The 17,557-nt window shown below is 43.8% G+C and overlaps 1 protein-coding gene across 3 annotated transcripts; it reads left to right on the top strand.

The window, feature by feature from the left end:
• Positions 1 to 1,478: 1,478 nt before the first annotated feature.
• On the top strand, positions 1,479 to 14,208 carry LOC124117627 (platelet endothelial aggregation receptor 1-like). 3 transcript variants are annotated; one of them, XM_048395828.1, is made up of 5 exons: positions 1,479 to 2,457; positions 3,092 to 3,148; positions 3,438 to 4,172; positions 9,068 to 9,191; positions 13,510 to 14,208. In XM_048395828.1, the coding sequence occupies exons 2-5, from the start codon at positions 3,097 to 3,099 to the stop codon at positions 13,670 to 13,672; spliced, it is 1,074 nt and encodes a 357-aa protein (XP_048251785.1). In that variant the 5' UTR covers positions 1,479 to 2,457; positions 3,092 to 3,096; the 3' UTR covers positions 13,673 to 14,208. The 3 variants fall into 3 exon arrangements, 2 of the variants coding, with proteins under 2 accessions (XP_048251785.1, XP_048251784.1); XM_048395827.1 differs by lacking the exon at positions 1,479 to 2,457 and having other exon boundaries at positions 2,608 to 3,148; XR_007220967.1 differs by lacking the exons at positions 1,479 to 2,457; positions 3,092 to 3,148; positions 3,438 to 4,172; positions 9,068 to 9,191 and adding an exon at positions 11,792 to 12,315 and having other exon boundaries at positions 13,510 to 13,639.
• The last annotated feature ends 3,349 nt before the right edge of the window (positions 14,209 to 17,557 follow it).

Here is a 17,557-nt window from a genome sequence, read left to right as displayed (position 1 = left end):
TAGTGGGGTGAATAATAGAGACAGGGTTCTACAAAGGGGGATAATTAACTTAATGGCCAAGCTCTTTCAAACAAACAACGGTCTTAGGAAGGCACAGAAGCGTCATATAATCGTTAAGAGTGACTTATTAAAGGCCCTTAACTAATATGGAAATAGTACATATGCTGAATCACATGGACGGGTGTGTGCCCCTGCTGCACATTTTGATTCATACAGTTAGCTGTAATCTTCAGCCAACATAGATCCTATGTGAATACAACTGTGGGGAATTCAACAAATCCTACTTTCTTGGGTAAAACGGTAGATGTGATTTCATCTAAATCGTCAGTGTTATTATACAGCCATGCACAGTCAACCTGAAGGACAGCATTGACTGGTGGGTCGTGGTGGAACTATATCCCGGTGAGCTCATGGAAGTGTATTTCCACTGGGAATTTCCGTTTGTATTAACATATACTCTTAAGGTTTACCTGGTGAAAGAATTGCAATTGATCACTTAACTATGATAATGAGCTGAAGGTCTGAACGAGCTGGAACGAATGCAAGTGTTTTTTTTGTGTTTCCTCATTCGGCCGACACTGAAATGTCAACAGACTACGTCGTCTTACCGAGAGCAGGACATGGACTCCTGAAAATAACACGGACAAACACGCCATCCATACCCTGAGACGTAGTGTACAATACACCATCACACAGAGAGTGGAACGCCGACTTCTGTAGATATCACAGACAACACACCATCCTTAACCCGAGACCTGTTTACAATACACCATGAAACAGAGAGCAGGACATAGCCTCATAAAGATACCACTGACAAACACACCACCCATACACCGAGACGTAGTGTACAATACACCATGAAACAGAGTAGTATATTGCCTTCTGAAGATGTCACACACAAACCCTTCATCCATACCCCGAGTCGAAGGTAACAATAAATGTATGGCTTGTAAACAAGCCAGTGTCCCCGTCAGTGGGATGTTTGCGGTTTCAGAAGGAACATTTCCTCTTGGTCAGTCGTTATACAATGTATATGTTCAGTTTAACAAGCTGATAATAATGTGTTTCACTTCGGAAATGAGGCATAATGTGTTTGTCACATCTATGGGTAATATGAAATGGCAAATCATGTTGTGGATAACTGCCATTTTTAGCTTGATAAAATAGATACGTGTTCTATTAGTTTAATTCAATTCAACAATCGTTACTGAAATAGGTTGTTTTGTTTTTTTAACATACCGACTTAGGGGTTTATTTTGCTTCAACATTGCCTTAAATATAATTGCTGTGTGTTTGTGTGTGTGTGTTTACGTGTGTTTGTGTGTACGTGTGTTTGTGTGTGTGTACGTGTGTACGTGTGTTTGTGTGTGCGTGCGTGCGTGCGTGCGTGCGTGCGTGCGTGCGTGCGTGTGTGTGTGTGTGTGTGTGTGTGTGTGTGTGTGTGTGTGTGTGTGTGCTTGTCCATTGAAACACCACGGCGCAGTTCAACATGAATACCCTACCTGTACACACTGTACTAACTCTGAGCTGACTAGACCAGCGCCAGGTATAGTATATGTGCTGATGTATGTTTGCATCAGTTGTAAGCTACAACCTATAACACATGGGATTATATGTTTACTTTAATTATTGTATGGCCCATAAAGCCCACGTTGTATGTGTGTCTACAGTCAAATGATACTACATTATGACACATCCATTTTAATTTCCGTGTTTTCTGCGTGAAATAATTCGTATTCATTATGACATATTCAGTTTAATTTCCGTGTTTTCTGTGTGAAATTATTCGTATTTATTATAGGTCTATACGCATACATTGAGATTCCGTTGAATTTAATTTCGAAACTAATGTCATTGCTTGTCAACGGGTCCAAATGCGGTTGTATATCAAGGGTAATTTTTGCCTGACGAGTACAGTACACTGTCAATCAGTCAAGCAGGGCTGTGCTTCTAAAACACTGTTACCTGGAGAGAAACTGTGCTATGGCTTATACTGACACTGAACTATAAGTGCACAGTAACCTCACCAAAATGCTGGACTATAAACGAATTCATTTTTTGCAAGGGCGATCATTTACAAAATAAAACTGTTGAACATCATGTTACATTACAAAAAACAATGTTACATGTGAGTTGTGTCCCTAAACATATTTTTATAACCAACGATTGGCATTGGATCTACGTTTAAAACTTATGACCTATAAAAGGTAATTTCCTCTTATTGACCAAGCAAGTTGTTTGAAACTCCATGTCGCCTGTTGTGAAGAAATAATTTCCTCCTCACACCCATATAGCTAGTGTGTTTCAATGAAGGAAGTTATAACATCCTCACTTCCAAGCTTCACAGTCACAAGACACATTCAGACGTTGTACACTGAGATCCCGGGGAGGTGGAGCTCGGCCACTAACAGCAAGTATACTGCTATACTCATTATACAAACGTGTGTTTCTAACCAAGTGAGCATTTCGTGTTGTTTTGTTATAAATAGTTAGGATAATGGAACATGCTTAGATGTGTATTAACATTATGTGACGTATATCAACATTCTGTGATGTATATCAACATTATGTGATGTATATCAACACTATGTGATGTATATCAACATTATGTGATGTATATCAACACTATGTGATGTATATCAACATTATGTGATGTATATCAACACTATGTGATGTATATCATCATTCTGTGATGTGTATCAACATTATGTGATGTATGTCAACACTATGTGATGTATATCAACATTGTGTGATGTATATCAACATTGTGTGATGTATATCAACATTGTGTGATGTATATCAACACTATGTGATGTATATCATCATTTTGTGATGTATATCAACATCATGTGATGTATATCAACATAATGTCATGTATTTCAACATAATGTCATGTATATCAACACGATGTGATGTATATCAACACGATGTGATGTATATCAACACGATGTGATGTATATCAACATAATGTCATGTATATCAACACGATGTGATGTATATCAACATCCTGTGAATTATGGCAGAACTATTACACGCACGTCTCACCGAACATCTATATGTATCTTATATTTATTTATGCGTTTTGTTTCAGGTGATATGGCACCGATGACAGTTCTGTGCGTAGCGTGCATGATGGTGTACACTCGTAGTAAAGACAAGAATATTTCCTTTATGAAAGATTTCATTATTTCAGCTTTTTAGATTTCTGACATGTTATGCATTTACATCTGCAACATGCGCTGTTCTATAGATAACATCACTCTTCCTTGTATCATGATCAGCTGTAGTTATGAAACTGAGGATGTCATATCGTCAATCACAAGGGCCAGTTTTAATTATTTAACAGAACAAATCCACACATTGTATACTTATATTTTTGGCTTTTAACGCTTTTTTGCACGTGCTTCAGTAATATACATTTTTGCCATCATTTTCAGCTGCCAAATGCAAAGGATACCAACACTGTTCAGACTGTGACAGCACTACAGGACATTGCATCTTTGAGTGTGAACCTGGGTATTTTGATCAGGAGTGTAGTTCTATTTGCAACAAAAATTGTCGAAACAAGAAATGTAAACTGTCAATAAATGGCAATGATAATTGCACTGAAGGTTGTGTCCTGGGATACCAAGGCCCGGGGTGTAGTCGGCCATGTTACAACCCAGGAGGTGTTTGTACAGCATGCCCAGGTGGGTGTGATGGAGGATATTGTCAGCTTGGCTCCTCCTGTGTGTCTGGATGTATAGACTCCTACTATGGGTCTGGCTGCAAGACATGTCACAGAGGATGTAAGACATGCAACAGCATAACAGGATCATGCACGGAGTGTCATCCTTCATTTCCCGGTCCGAACTGTGAACAGGAGACGAACACTACCAGAGGTTGTGAAGGTGGTTGTGTACCTGGACATATGGACAGAGACTGCAAACATTGTTCTGACAAATGTCTCAATAAGACCTGTCACCCTAAGAACGAACCCTTTGATAAACGATGTAATCCAGGATTCTATGGTGAACACTGCAACAAGACGTGTGGTGTGTGTATTGATGGAGACTGTGATCAGATGACAGGGATGTGCTTCAGAGGGTGTAACAGGACCAAACTTGGATGTGAACCTTCCTGTAGAGCCAACTGTACTTTAGCTGAATGTGACATTGACACATGTCCACAAGGTGAATATATTCTCTTTATATTAATTAAAATAGAGGGGAGATCCCGCATAACCAATGGATTAATCCACATGCCAAACTTAGTTGTAGGCGCAAGGCTTCTGCTGTCCATTCCCTGTTCTGTTTTGATTCATGCACGGACTGGAATCACCCATCTATGTTGTACTTGAACAGGTTATACTTGAGCGTGTGAACCACTGATAACGTCTCTCCCCTAATTTAACACTTTCAGCAGCTGTAGTTGACACAAAGTTAACACAGGACATATTCAAAATGAGCATTTATTGGTTCTTGTTTTGTGTGTATATATTGAGGAAGTAACTTAGTAAAGCAGTTTTACAAGTGTGACATTAGAAACTGAGGATTTAGCGATTTGAACAAATTAATTTATACATTCATCTTTTCGCAAGATGTCTGTAAAAGGGGAGGTACACCTATGCAGTGTCCTGGTACACGTTCCTGTCATCTGATGAGAAACAACATTCAGACGGACTACACAAGTATGGTTGTAGTTTTGCTGTAACATCCAGGTATACAACCATGCATACAATCCCGGGTAGCCACGTGTCTTACATGTTTAGAAATACATAAGGAGGAACATCCAGGTATACAACCATGCACACAATCCCGGGTAGCCAGGTGTCTTACATGTTTAGAGATGCATAAGAAGGAACATCCAGATATACAACCATGCATACAATCCCGGGTAGCCATGTGTCTTACATGTTTAGAGATACATAAGGAGGAACATCCAGGTATACAACCATGCATACAATCCCGGGTAGCCACATGTCTTACATGTTTAGAGATACATAAGGAGGAACATCCAGGTATACAACCATGCATACAATCCCGGGTAGCCACGTGTCTTACATGTTTAGAGATACATAAGGAGGAACATCCAGGTATACAACCATGCATACAATCCCGGGTAGCCACGTGTCTTACATGTTTAGAAATACATAAGGAGGAACATCCAGGTATACAACCATGCATACAATCCCGGGTAGCCACGTGTCTTACATGTTTAGAGATGCATAAGGAGGAACATCCAGGTATACAACCATGCATACAATCCCAGGTAGCCACGTGTCTTACATGTTTAGAGATACATAAGGAGGAACATCCAGGTATACAACCATGCATACAATCCCGGGTAGCCACGTGTCTTACATGTTAAGAGGTACATAAGGAGGAACATCCAGGTATACAACCATGCATACAATCCCGGGTAGCCATGTGTCTTACATGTTTAGAGATACATAAGGAGGAACATTCAGGTATACAACCATGCATACAATCCCAGAAAGCCACGTGTCTTTCATGTTTAGAAATACATAAGGAGAAACATCCAGGTATACAACCATGCATATAATCCCGGGTAGCCACGTGTCTTACATGTGTAGAGATACATAAGGAGGAACATCCAGGTATACAACCATGCATACAATCCCGTGTAGCCATGTGTCTTACATGTGTAGAGATGCATAAGGAGGAACATCCAGGTATACAACCATGCATACAATCCCAGAAAGCCACGTGTCTTACATGTTTAGAGATGCATAAGGAGGAACATCCAGATATACAACCATGCATACAATCCCGGGTAGCCACGTGTCTTACATGTTTAGAGATACATAAGGAGGAACATCCAGGTATACAACCATGCATACAATCCCGGGTAGCCAGATGTCTTACATGTTAAGAGATACATAAGGAGGAACATCCAGGTATACAACCATGCATACAATCCCGGGTAGCCACGTGTCTTACATGTTAAGAGATACATAAGGAGGAACATCCAGGTATACAACCATGCATACAATCCCGGGTAGCCACGTGTCTTACATGTTTAGAAATACATAAGGAGGAACATCCAGGTATACAACCATGCATACAATCCCGGGTAGCCACGTGTCTTACATGTTTTAGAAATACATAAGGAGGAACATCCATGTATACAACCATGCATACAATCCCGGGTAGCCAGGTGTCTTACATGTTTTAGAAATACATAAGGAGGAACATCCAGGTATACAACCATGCATACAATCCCGGGTAGCCACGTGTCTTACATGTTTAGAGATACATATGGAGGAACATCCAGGTATACAACCATGCATACAATCCCGGGTAGCCACGTGTCTTACATGTTTAGAGATACATAAGGAGGAACATCCAGGTATACAACCATGCATACAATCCTGGGTAGCCACGTGTCTTACATGTTTAGAGATACATAAGGAGGAACATCCAGGTATACAACCATGCATACAATCCTGGGTAGCCACGTGTCTTACATGTTAAGAGATACATAAGGAGGGGTACATTGGATAAAATGAATACTTTTCATGGAACCTTTTTAATGTGAGGGGTTGTTAGGGACAGGTTGGTCGGAAGTGTGAATGTCCACCCTGCAACTTATGAAGATTGCGAAATGGGCGGCTGTAAACAAGCACCGCGTGAGTATGTCCGTGATCAACACTGTAAGCTTAGCCTTGATATAAATGTAGGTAAACGTCCCTAACAACCCCTCACCTATGAAGGATCCTTGAAACAAATATTTATTTCATCCAAGATGTTCCTCCTTATGTAGCTTTAAACATGTAAGATGTGAGGTGAGGTGAAATGGGGTTTAACGTCACGTCCAAGATTATTGCACTTATATAGCGACGTGCATGCACGTGTGTGTGTGTGTGTGTGTGTGTGTGTGTGTGTGTGTGTGTGTGTGTGTGTGTGTGTGTGTGTGTGTGTGTGTGTGTGTGTGTGTGTGTGTGTGTGTGTGTGTGTGTGTGTGTGTGTGTGTGTGTGTGTGTGTGTGTGTGTGTGTGTGTGTGTGTGTGTGTGTGTGTGTGTGTGTGTGTGTGTGTGTGTGTGTGTGTGTGTGTGTGTGTGTGTGTGTGTGTGTGTGTGTGTGTGTGTGTGTGTGTGTGTGTGTGTGTGTGTGTGTGTGTGTGTGTGTGTGTGTGTGTGTGTGTGTGTGTGTGTGTGTGTGTGTGTGTGTGTGTGTGTGTGTGTGTGTGTGTGTGTGTGTGTGTGTGTGTGTGTGTGTGTGTGTGTGTGTGTGTGTGTGTGTGTGTGTGTGTGTGTGTGTGTGTGTGTGTGTGTGTGTGTGTGTGTGTGTGTGTGTGTGTGTGTGTGTGTGTGTGTGTGTGTGTGTGTGTGTGTGTGTGTGTGTGTGTGTGTGTGTGTGTGTGTGTGTGTGTGTGTGTGTGTGTGTGTGTGTGTGTGTGTGTGTGTGTGTGTGTGTGTGTGTGTGTGTGTGTGTGTGTGTGTGTGTGTGTGTGTGTGTGTGTGTGTGTGTGTGTGTGTGTGTGTGTGTGTGTGTGTGTGTGTGTGTGTGTGTGTGTGTGTGTGTGTGTGTGTGTGTGTGTGTGTGTGTGTGTGTGTGTGTGTGTGTGTGTGTGTGTGTGTGTGTGTGTGTGTGTGTGTGTGTGTGTGTGTGTGTGTGTGTGTGTGTGTGTGTGTGTGTGTGTGTGTGTGTGTGTGTGTGTGTGTGTGTGTGTGTGTGTGTGTGTGTGTGTGTGTGTGTGTGTGTGTGTGTGTGTGTGTGTGTGTGTGTGTGTGTGTGTGTGTGTGTGTGTGTGTGTGTGTGTGTGTGTGTGTGTGTGTGTGTGTGTGTGTGTGTGTGTGTGTGTGTGTGTGTGTGTGTGTGTGTGTGTGTGTGTGTGTGTGTGTGTGTGTGTGTGTGTGTGTGTGTGTGTGTGTGTGTGTGTGTGTGTGTGTGTGTGTGTGTGTGTGTGTGTGTGTGTGTGTGTGTGTGTGTGTGTGTGTGTGTGTGTGTGTGTGTGTGTGTGTGTGTGTGTGTGTGTGTGTGTGTGTGTGTGTGTGTGTGTGTGTGTGTGTGTGTGTGTGTGTGTGTGTGTGTGTGTGTGTGTGTGTGTGTGTGTGTGTGTGTGTGTGTGTGTGTGTGTGTGTGTGTGTGTGTGTGTGTGTGTGTGTGTGTGTGTGTGTGTGTGTGGCTACTTGTACTAGACCGGATTGGTGCCAGTTTATAGTGCTAGCACACTGAGATACCATGCCGCAGTTTAACATGAATACCCCATGGCCACTCAGACACAGTATACTGACTCCGAGCCGACCAGTCCTTGTGTTAGCCCCTTAATACCGAGCGCCAGACAGGGTAACAGCAAGTACCATCTTTTAACGTCTTTTGGTATGACGCGGCTGGGGATCGAACTCCGGACCTTCCGCTCCCCGGGCGGACGCTCTACCACTAGGCCACGGAGGCGGTAAATATGTATGACACGTGGCTACCTGGGATTGTATTCATGGTTGTATACCTGGATGTTACGGTAAAACTACTACCATACTCGTGTAGTCTATCTGAATGTTGTTTCTCATCAGATGACAGGAACGTGTACAAGGACACTACGTAGGCGTACATTTCCCTCATACAGACACCTTGTGAATAGATGAACGCTAAATCCTCAGTTTATAATTTCACACTTGTAAAACTGCTTAAGTCAGCTTCTTCCTCAATACAGTAAATCAACATGCATGTGTTCCCAGCAACGTATGCTGAAGATAAGGGCGCCTAAATGGGTCAGTCTCGAAAGCAAGTCTGTAATGGCACACAGAGAGTTGCACATAATATATCACTGGATTGCTTAGCCCAGACTCGATTGCGTACAGGCCGTCGTTTTACAACGGGAGCATTGCTTAGTGCGACGTTAAAAAACACACCACACAGAAACATTATCTCCCGTGTGCCACGCACATGCGTAATGTGCCTTCATATTTTAAAATGTATACTTGTTCCTTGCACTGTATGACCATGCTCTTTATCAAGGTGAACCTGATATATTCGCTATGTATTTGCTCAAGGACATGGAACAAGAGCTGATCTAGTGTGCATTACACATGTTTTAATATTTAGTCGCTCGTCTTTTTGCCAGATGGGAATGACGAACAGAAGACAGGCAGTGTGCTGACTTGGTTGTTGGCATCACTGCTTCTCCTTGTATCGGGCATCTTGCTGACACTCTGCCTCTGTTACTGCAAGCGTTTCCCCAAACAAAGGTGGGTCTGTTGCCATCACTGCTACTCCTTGTGTCGGACATCTTGCTGACACTCTGCCTCTGTTACTGCAAGCGTTTCCCCAAACAAAGGTGGGTATGTTGCCATCACTGCTACTCCCTGTGTCGGGCATCTTGCTGACACTCTGTCTCTGTTACTGCAAGCGTTTCCCCAAACAAAGGTGGGTGTGTTGCCATCACTGCTACTCCCTGTGTCGGGCATCTTGCTGACACTCTGTCTCTGTTACTGCAAGCGTTTCCCCAAACAAAGGTGGGTGTGTTGCCATCACTGCTACTCCCTGTGTCGGGCATTTTGCTGACACTCTGCCTCTGTTACTGCAAGCGTTTCCCCAAACAAAGGTGGGTGTGTTGCCATCACTGCTACTCCCTGTGTCGGGCATCTTGCTGACACTCTGCCTCTGTTACTGCAAGCGTTTCCCCAAACAAAGGTGGGTGTGTTGCCATCAGTGCTACTCCCTGTGTCGGGCATCTTGCTGACACTCTGCCTCTGTTACTGCAAGCGTTTCCCCAAACAAAGGTGGGTGTGTTGCCATCACTGCTACTCCCTGTGTCGGGCATCTTGCTGACACTCTGCCTCTGTTACTGCAAGCGTTTCCCCAAACAAAGGTGGGTGTGTTGCCATCAGTGCTACTCCCTGTGTCGGGCATCTTGCATCTTGCCTCTGCCTCTGTTACTGCAAGCGTTTCCCCAAACAAAGGTGGGTGTGTTGCCATCACTGCTTCTCCTTGTGTCGGGCATCTTGCTGACACTCTGCCTCTGTTACTGCAAGCGTTTCCCCAAACAAAGATGGGTATGTTGCCATCACTGCTACTCCCTGTGTCGGGCATCTTGCTGACACTCTGTCTCTGTTACTGCAAGCGTTTCCCCAAACAAAGGTGGGTGTGTTGCCATCACTGCTACTCCCTGTGTCGGGCATCTTGCTGACACTCTGTCTCTGTTACTGCAAGCGTTTCCCCAAACAAAGGTGGGTGTGTTGCCATCACTGCTACTCCCTGTGTCGGGCATCTTGCTGACACTCTGCCTCTGTTACTGCAAGCGTTTCCCCAAACAAAGGTGGGTGTGTTGCCATCACTGCTACTCCCTGTGTCGGGCATCTTGCTGACACTCTGCCTCTGTTACTGCAAGCGTTTCCCCAAACAAAGGTGGGTGTGTTGCCATCAGTGCTACTCCCTGTGTCGGGCATCTTGCTGACACTCTGCCTCTGTTACTGCAAGCGTTTCCCCAAACAAAGGTGGGTGTGTTGCCATCACTGCTACTCCCTGTGTCGGGCATCTTGCTGACACTCTGCCTCTGTTACTGCAAGCGTTTCCCCAAACAAAGGTGGGTGTGTTGCCATCAGTGCTACTCCCTGTGTCGGGCATCTTGCATCTTGCCTCTGCCTCTGTTACTGCAAGCGTTTCCCCAAACAAAGGTGGGTGTGTTGCCATCACTGCTACTCCCTGTGTCGGGCATCTTGCTGACACTCTGTCTCTGTTACTGCAAGCGTTTCCCCAAACAAAGATGGGTATGTTGCCATCACTGCTACTCCCTGTGTCGGGCATCTTGCTGACACTCTGTCTCTGTTACTGCAAGCGTTTCCCCAAACAAAGGTGGGTGTGTTGCCATCACTGCTACTCCCTGTGTCGGGCATCTTGCTGACACTCTGTCTCTGTTACTGCAAGCGTTTCCCCAAACAAAGGTGGGTGTGTTGCCATCACTGCTACTCCCTGTGTCGGGCATCTTGCTGACACTCTGCCTCTGTTACTGCAAGCGTTTCCCCAAACAAAGGTGGGTGTGTTGCCATCACTGCTACTCCCTGTGTCGGGCATCTTGCTGACACTCTGCCTCTGTTACTGCAAGCGTTTCCCCAAACAAAGGTGGGTGTGTTGCCATCAGTGCTACTCCCTGTGTCGGGCATCTTGCATCTTGCCTCTGCCTCTGTTACTGCAAGCGTTTCCCCAAACAAAGGTGGGTGTGTTGCCATCACTGCTTCTCCTTGTGTCGGGCATCTTGCTGACACTCTGCCTCTGTTACTGCAAGCGTTTCCCCAAACAAAGGTGGGTATGTTGCCATCACTGCTACTCCCTGTGTCGGGCATCTTGCTGACACTCTGCCTCTGTTACTGCAAGCGTTTCCCCAAACAAAGGTGGGTGTGTTGCCATCACTGCTACTCCCTGTGTCGGGCATCTTGCTGACACTCTGTCTCTGTTACTGCAAGCGTTTCCCCAAACAAAGGTGGGTGTGTTGCCATCACTGCTACTCCCTGTGTCGGGCATCTTGCTGACACTCTGCCTCTGTTACTGCAAGCGTTTCCCCAAACAAAGGTGGGTGTGTTGCCATCACTGCTACTCCCTGTGTCGGGCATCTTGCTGACACTCTGCCTCTGTTACTGCAAGCGTTTCCCCAAACAAAGGTGGGTGTGTTGCCATCACTGCTACTCCCTGTGTCGGGCATCTTGCATCTTGCCTCTGCCTCTGTTACTGCAAGCGTTTCCCCAAACAAAGGTGGGTGTGTTGCCATCACTGCTTCTCCTTGTGTCGGGCATCTTGCTGACACTCTGCCTCTGTTACTGCAAGCGTTTCCCCAAACAAAGGTGGTTATGTTGCCATCACTGCTACTCCCTGTATCGGGCATCTTGCTGACACTCTGTCTCTGTTACTGCAAGCGTTTCCCCAAACAAAGGTGGGTGTGTTGCCATCACTGCTACTCCCTGTGTCGGGCATCTTGTTGACACTCTGCCTCTGTTACTGCAAGCGTTTCCCCAAACAAAGGTGAATGTGTTGCCATCACTGCTTCTCCTTGTGTCGGGCATCTTGCTGACACTCTGTCTCTGTTACTGCAAGCGTTTCCCCAAACAAAGGTGGGTGTGTTGCCATCACTGCTACTCCCTGTGTCGGGCATCTTGCATCTTGCCTCTGCCTCTGTTACTGCAAGCGTTTCCCCAAACAAAGGTGAATGTGTTGCCATCACTGCTACTCCCTGTATCGGGCATCTTGCTGACACTCTGCCTCTGTTACTGCAAACGTTTCCCAAATAAAGGTGGGTGTGTTGCCATCACTGCTACTCCCTGTGTCGGGCATCTTGCTGACACTCTGTCTCTGTTACTGCAAGCGTTTCCCCAAACAAAGGTGAGTTTGTCCCAGTGTTATGGTAACAGTCACTACACGACCACTGTAGTTTGTAGTATGTTTATTGTACCTGGGGCTAAAATTGACTCATACTTCAAACCATACTTACTATTCACACCACTATGACGTATTTTGGAGTTTTGTCATGATATGCTAGTAATTCATACACGTCAAAACTTCATTTTTCCACTTATCAAATCAACGTAATTTAGTTAAAATGTTAAATGGAGGAAATTGTTATCACACCCAAAAGAAGACAGTTAACTCCCCGACAGGGTTATTATTGCGCAATATTCACGTTTGGTTAATGTTTGTTTGTTTGTTGTTTAATGCCGAAGTCAGAGGTATTCCAGCTATATGACGGCGGTCTGTAAATAACCGAGTCTGGACCAGAAAATCCGGTGATTGACATCATGAGCATCGATCAATGCAATTGGGATACGATGACATCCATCAACCAAGTCCGCGAGACTGACCACCTGATCCCGTTAGTCGCCTCTTACGACAAGCATAGTCAAGCATGGGTAGCTGGAAGATCTATTGAATTGATAATTACTAAATAAGCATCATGTACGTTAGTGTCAGTAGTTGCTGATATGATTACGAGAAGAGATTTGGAACCATTATGCATCATAGTATACCACAACGTGGGCGACCACAAGGTGGGGGAAAGGTCGATCCTTTTCTGAGAGAAGCAGGATCGGTTGCTAGCTTCGATGATTCCCAAAACTTTAATCACTGATGTTCTTGAATGTGTAAAGCAACACTGGTATATCATTGTAGGTTTAGAGTACGTTTCGACGCTTTTTAACAGATCAGAAATGTAAGATCATGCTTCTGGTGAGGATTGGTTTGTTTGTTTGTTGTTATTGGATATTCCAGCTATAAAACGGCGGTCTATAAAACATCTAGTCTGGACCAGACAATCCAGTGATTAATATCATGAGCATCGATCCATGCTATTTGGATCAATGACATGCATCAACCAAGTCAGTGAGCCTGGCCACCTGATCCCGTTAGTCGCCTCTTATGACAGGCATAGTCGCCTTTTATGGCAAAATGGGTTGCTGAGGACCTATTCTACCCCGAATGTTCGCGGGTCTCTGGTGACTAAACGATAATAGGTAATGTACGCATGAGAAAATGCAGTATATGCACAAAGATCCTAAATACATACATATCTCTGTGTTGCAGGGAACAGGAGGAGCACCAGGATCAGATGCATCAAGATGAGGTGGAGTATCTGCAGTATTTACCTACAGTACAGGGAGATACACTTAATACTAACCGTCATTCGAATCATGCCTATTATGACGTTATCGATGCCGAGAAGGGTCCCGCCATTGTGTTCCTGTGACCACTGATTATATGTTCCCTCGTTTATGTTGTATGACGCGCTAGTTGTTGATGAATTTGTCGGTTTTATCAGTGGTGATCTTCTGTTTGTTATTCCGCCCTCATTTAGCTGACCCTGTTCCCAAAGTATACAGCACTATACTACAACATTAACGTTAAAAACACGTGAAGAATATATGGTGCGCTTCACATCGATGATGATGCCATGAACGTTGATGCCACTACTCTGTACAGTATACGTCTTTACTACCAGCTGATAATACATGGGTCTATTAGCAATGGTGATATGAAACCAAAGTTGTTGTTATCATTTAACGTGTATAGAATACTATTTGTATTGTGTAAACAAGTGTCTCAGTCACGAAAGACGAGACGTAAACTTCGGGTCGTGTCGCTTCGGATCAATGTTGTGTGTGTTTGTACTAATGTGCCTTAAATTTGCAAGTCGTGCACACTAATTCTTAATTTTCATAAAAGATTGAAAAAGATCAGGTGTGATATATTTGTACATTAAAGTAATAAACATTCTACACTGTACACACGCTTCTGTTTGTTATTATTTATCTATAAACTGTGGTAAAAAACAAGTGTGTATCCATTAAATCACCACAACTTATGCAATTGCTGTGTGGTACGTCTATTTACTTGCTATGAAGGGTGATGTTACTAACAAAGTAGCTTAAGAATATAATACACTCCAATGTATTATAGGCCTTTACGGGTAGGAAGTTCATTCTGGAAACAAACATGAGAACTATTCGGCACAGTCTTCAACGATGTTCCTAATAGTGTAATACATTGCACATGGTGTACATACATTGAAACAACAGTGTCTGGATGCAGGTTTATTCTCGTATATATTCGTGTATAATTTTACAAAAATGGTTGATGCGAGTTTGGACCAGAGTATCCAGTGGTTGACATCATGAACATCGGTATATCGGTAACGATGACATGCATCCACCAATTCTTGGAGCATGATAATTCCATCTCGTTAGTCGCCTCCTCCGACAAGCATGGGTTCTTGAGACCAGTACGAACACTTATCTTTATGAGTTGCTTTGACAATGAGCAATTAGATTGTGTTTGATTTGTTTTTGTTGTTGTTTAAGGCACACTCAGCTGTATTCAAGCTATTTTGCGACGTTTTGTAAATCATCGAGTCTGGAGCAGACAATCCAGTGATTGACATCATGAGAATCGATCTACGCAATTGGGATACGATGACATGCATCAACAAAGTCTGCGCGTCTGACCACCCGATCCCGTTTCGCCTTTTTACGGCAAGCATGGGTTGCTGAAGACTTAATCTTATCCGGAGCAATTAGATTTGCTTCAATTGTCTTTCATTATAAAAATGTATATCCTATATTTCAATTTTAAAAACTCAACAATATAAAATGCGTTAACGTGCACAAGGGAGGCACAACGAACATATTTGTAGATTTGAAACCATAACACAATAGGGGCGAACAATGCTTGTTTCGTTCTACTGTGAGTTTGATTTAATCATTTGTTGAAGGAACACAACACACAGTTTATCCGGTACAAACGCACAATAGAGTCATTAATCATCAACTCAACAACACCATACATTTAAATGGCCTGGGTTAGAGTGTATCGGACCCAAGCGTCTAGTTTTCATAACCCCTTAATATTTCACCTGGTAAAACAGTGGACACGTAAATACTAACCCGCTCAGTCAGAAACATTTAGTCACAGAAATGCTTCTGCTCCTTACCTGTTACTGGGGACATGATGTCACTGGAATTATGCCTGCCAGAGTTGCATTGCATTAATTCGTTAATCCTAACCCGCCCAGTCAGAAACATATATATTTAGTCACAAGAATGCTTCTGTTAATAACGAGTGATGTCACTAGAACTGTTCCTGTCCGAGTTACATTGTTGCTGAAGGTTGGCGTCACCGAGCACGGCGGGTGTAACACAATAGGACAATGGAAAGCTCGTATCGCAACGTGGCGAGACTTAACAGATAAACTCTGCTTGACCTTCTGCCTTGTGTACAATAGATACATGCAGTGAAACAGCAGGTCACCTTGAGCTGTCCAGACAAGCGGAATGTTGACAACGAAGCTGCATACGGAGATCGCCTGCAACACGTGGTACTTGCGTTATTGTCGGCGTGGATCCGTGGACCTGGATCTTCGGCGTGACGAGCGAACGCTTTAACCATTTGGTTTATCAACCGCCCCCCGGCCCTATAGTTACGGTGATAAGATAAAATAGATGCCCAGTTTCTTGTCATGCCTCGTGTACATCAGAACACCTTTAAATATCCACTCACATGTTTGAAAACGGAATTATTGGTTGTTTTGAGGGTCGTATATTGTAAGTGGCGTGTTCGGCACACTCATTGTTACTGAGGCAGAGGTCGAATTGAATAAAAGCGATACGGAAATAATTGCAAAACTGGTTGTAAATAACGCCCACTTTACGTGCTGTATGAACAGCCCTTCAGCATACCCTTGTGATACACATGTTTACGTGCTAGTTGTATCAAGGGTGCCATGAATAAAACATTGTCCTTCCCTATCAGAGCGGAAAACCCAGCCACCCTGTACTTGTAGGGGCACACTGACATGGTGACTTGAATCATTCTTGTAACTTTGCACCACAGAATATTACACGATGTGTATTTGTCGACTGAGGAATCTGGAGCTACAGCAGTCAACCGTTTCTTCCCAGGTACAGCTAATTGCGACGACTTATGTAAGGTCGTTATTTGTTAACCATCACTATGCGTCCCCTGTAATATGTATGTGTATGATGAGTTATTTGTTTATTGACATCTAAAGAAGCATTGACCTATTCTACCCTGGATCTTCACGGGTCACGAATGGTATGTACAGTGTAAGGGTATAGTCTAGGACAACGAACCTCTATCGCACGATAAGGCTGTATGGAAGCCTTTCTGTACAAGATCAACAATATACGCCCAACGAACACGTCCAGGAAAACTCAAGGTTCGATCGCAAACTCTGCCTAATATTGATTCATGAAACATCATAACCTATTCACTGAACTACAGTCACAGCATCCCTGGTGATTCCGGGTAGGAATATAGCAACCTTTTCGCAAAAGGCGATTAACGGAATCGGGTAGTTAGGTTCGCTGACTTTGTTGATTTTAATATTCCGTAGATGATCATGATTTCAGTCTCTGAGATGTCTGGTCAAGACTCGATTATTTACAGGCCGCCGTCATACACATGGAATGTTGTTTATTGTGGCGGTAAATAACACACAAACAGAACTGTCACAGCCACCCTTTCATACCTCGACATTCGCTCTCAGCTATCAACGAACATCTAAATGCACTTGTTATCTGGGGCATGTGAAGTGACATTAACGCAACTCTGGTGCAGGGAAATGTGACCTGACTCTGCATATCTGTCAGGCTCCAATCACTGTGTGCTGCAAGGTCGCTCTCTGACATGTTACTTGTGATCAAGCCGGGCGTGTCATGTCATTTCTCGGAAGTATGTACAATGCCCTAAAGGGGCGCCAGGTAGTTGACATTTTCCCCTAATAAAAGAAAACAGAAAAACACAAACAAATCATTCATGTTTATATAGTCATGTTTATATATATTAACTTGTTCACGCTATTGGTCAACTAGTTCTGATAAATAGACACATTATTCCCTAATTGACACATACTGCTTCCCCTACACATAGTACGAGCGTAGACTCACTCCCGATGAGTGAGGCTTGACAAGCCTGACTGACCTGGTTGGGATTGATTAATTGATTGATCTTTAAAACTGCTATACAGACATGGCTGTGTGTTTTGTGTACATGTAAGAAGTTTGAAACGTGGTGGATCGTGGGATGACAAGAGTGGGGTACCAGCGGGGACGACGGA

The sequence above is a fragment of the Haliotis rufescens genome, unplaced genomic scaffold (genome assembly GCF_023055435.1).
Source record: "Haliotis rufescens isolate VD_foot unplaced genomic scaffold, xgHalRufe1.0.p SCAF_149, whole genome shotgun sequence".
Classification (NCBI taxonomy): domain Eukaryota; kingdom Metazoa; phylum Mollusca; class Gastropoda; order Lepetellida; family Haliotidae; genus Haliotis; species Haliotis rufescens.
This window is presented reverse-complemented; position numbering and strand designations above follow the sequence as displayed.

Coding starts and splice junctions, on each gene's coding strand:
- LOC124117627 (XM_048395827.1), top strand. CDS start 2,953: ATGTATATCAACATAATGTCATGTATATCAACACGATGTGATGTATAT. Junction 4,173..9,067: donor CATTGACACATGTCCACAAG/GTGAATATATTC, acceptor TCTTTTTGCCAG/ATGGGAATGACGAACAGAAG. Junction 9,192..13,509: donor AAGCGTTTCCCCAAACAAAG/GTGGGTCTGTTG, acceptor TCTGTGTTGCAG/GGAACAGGAGGAGCACCAGG.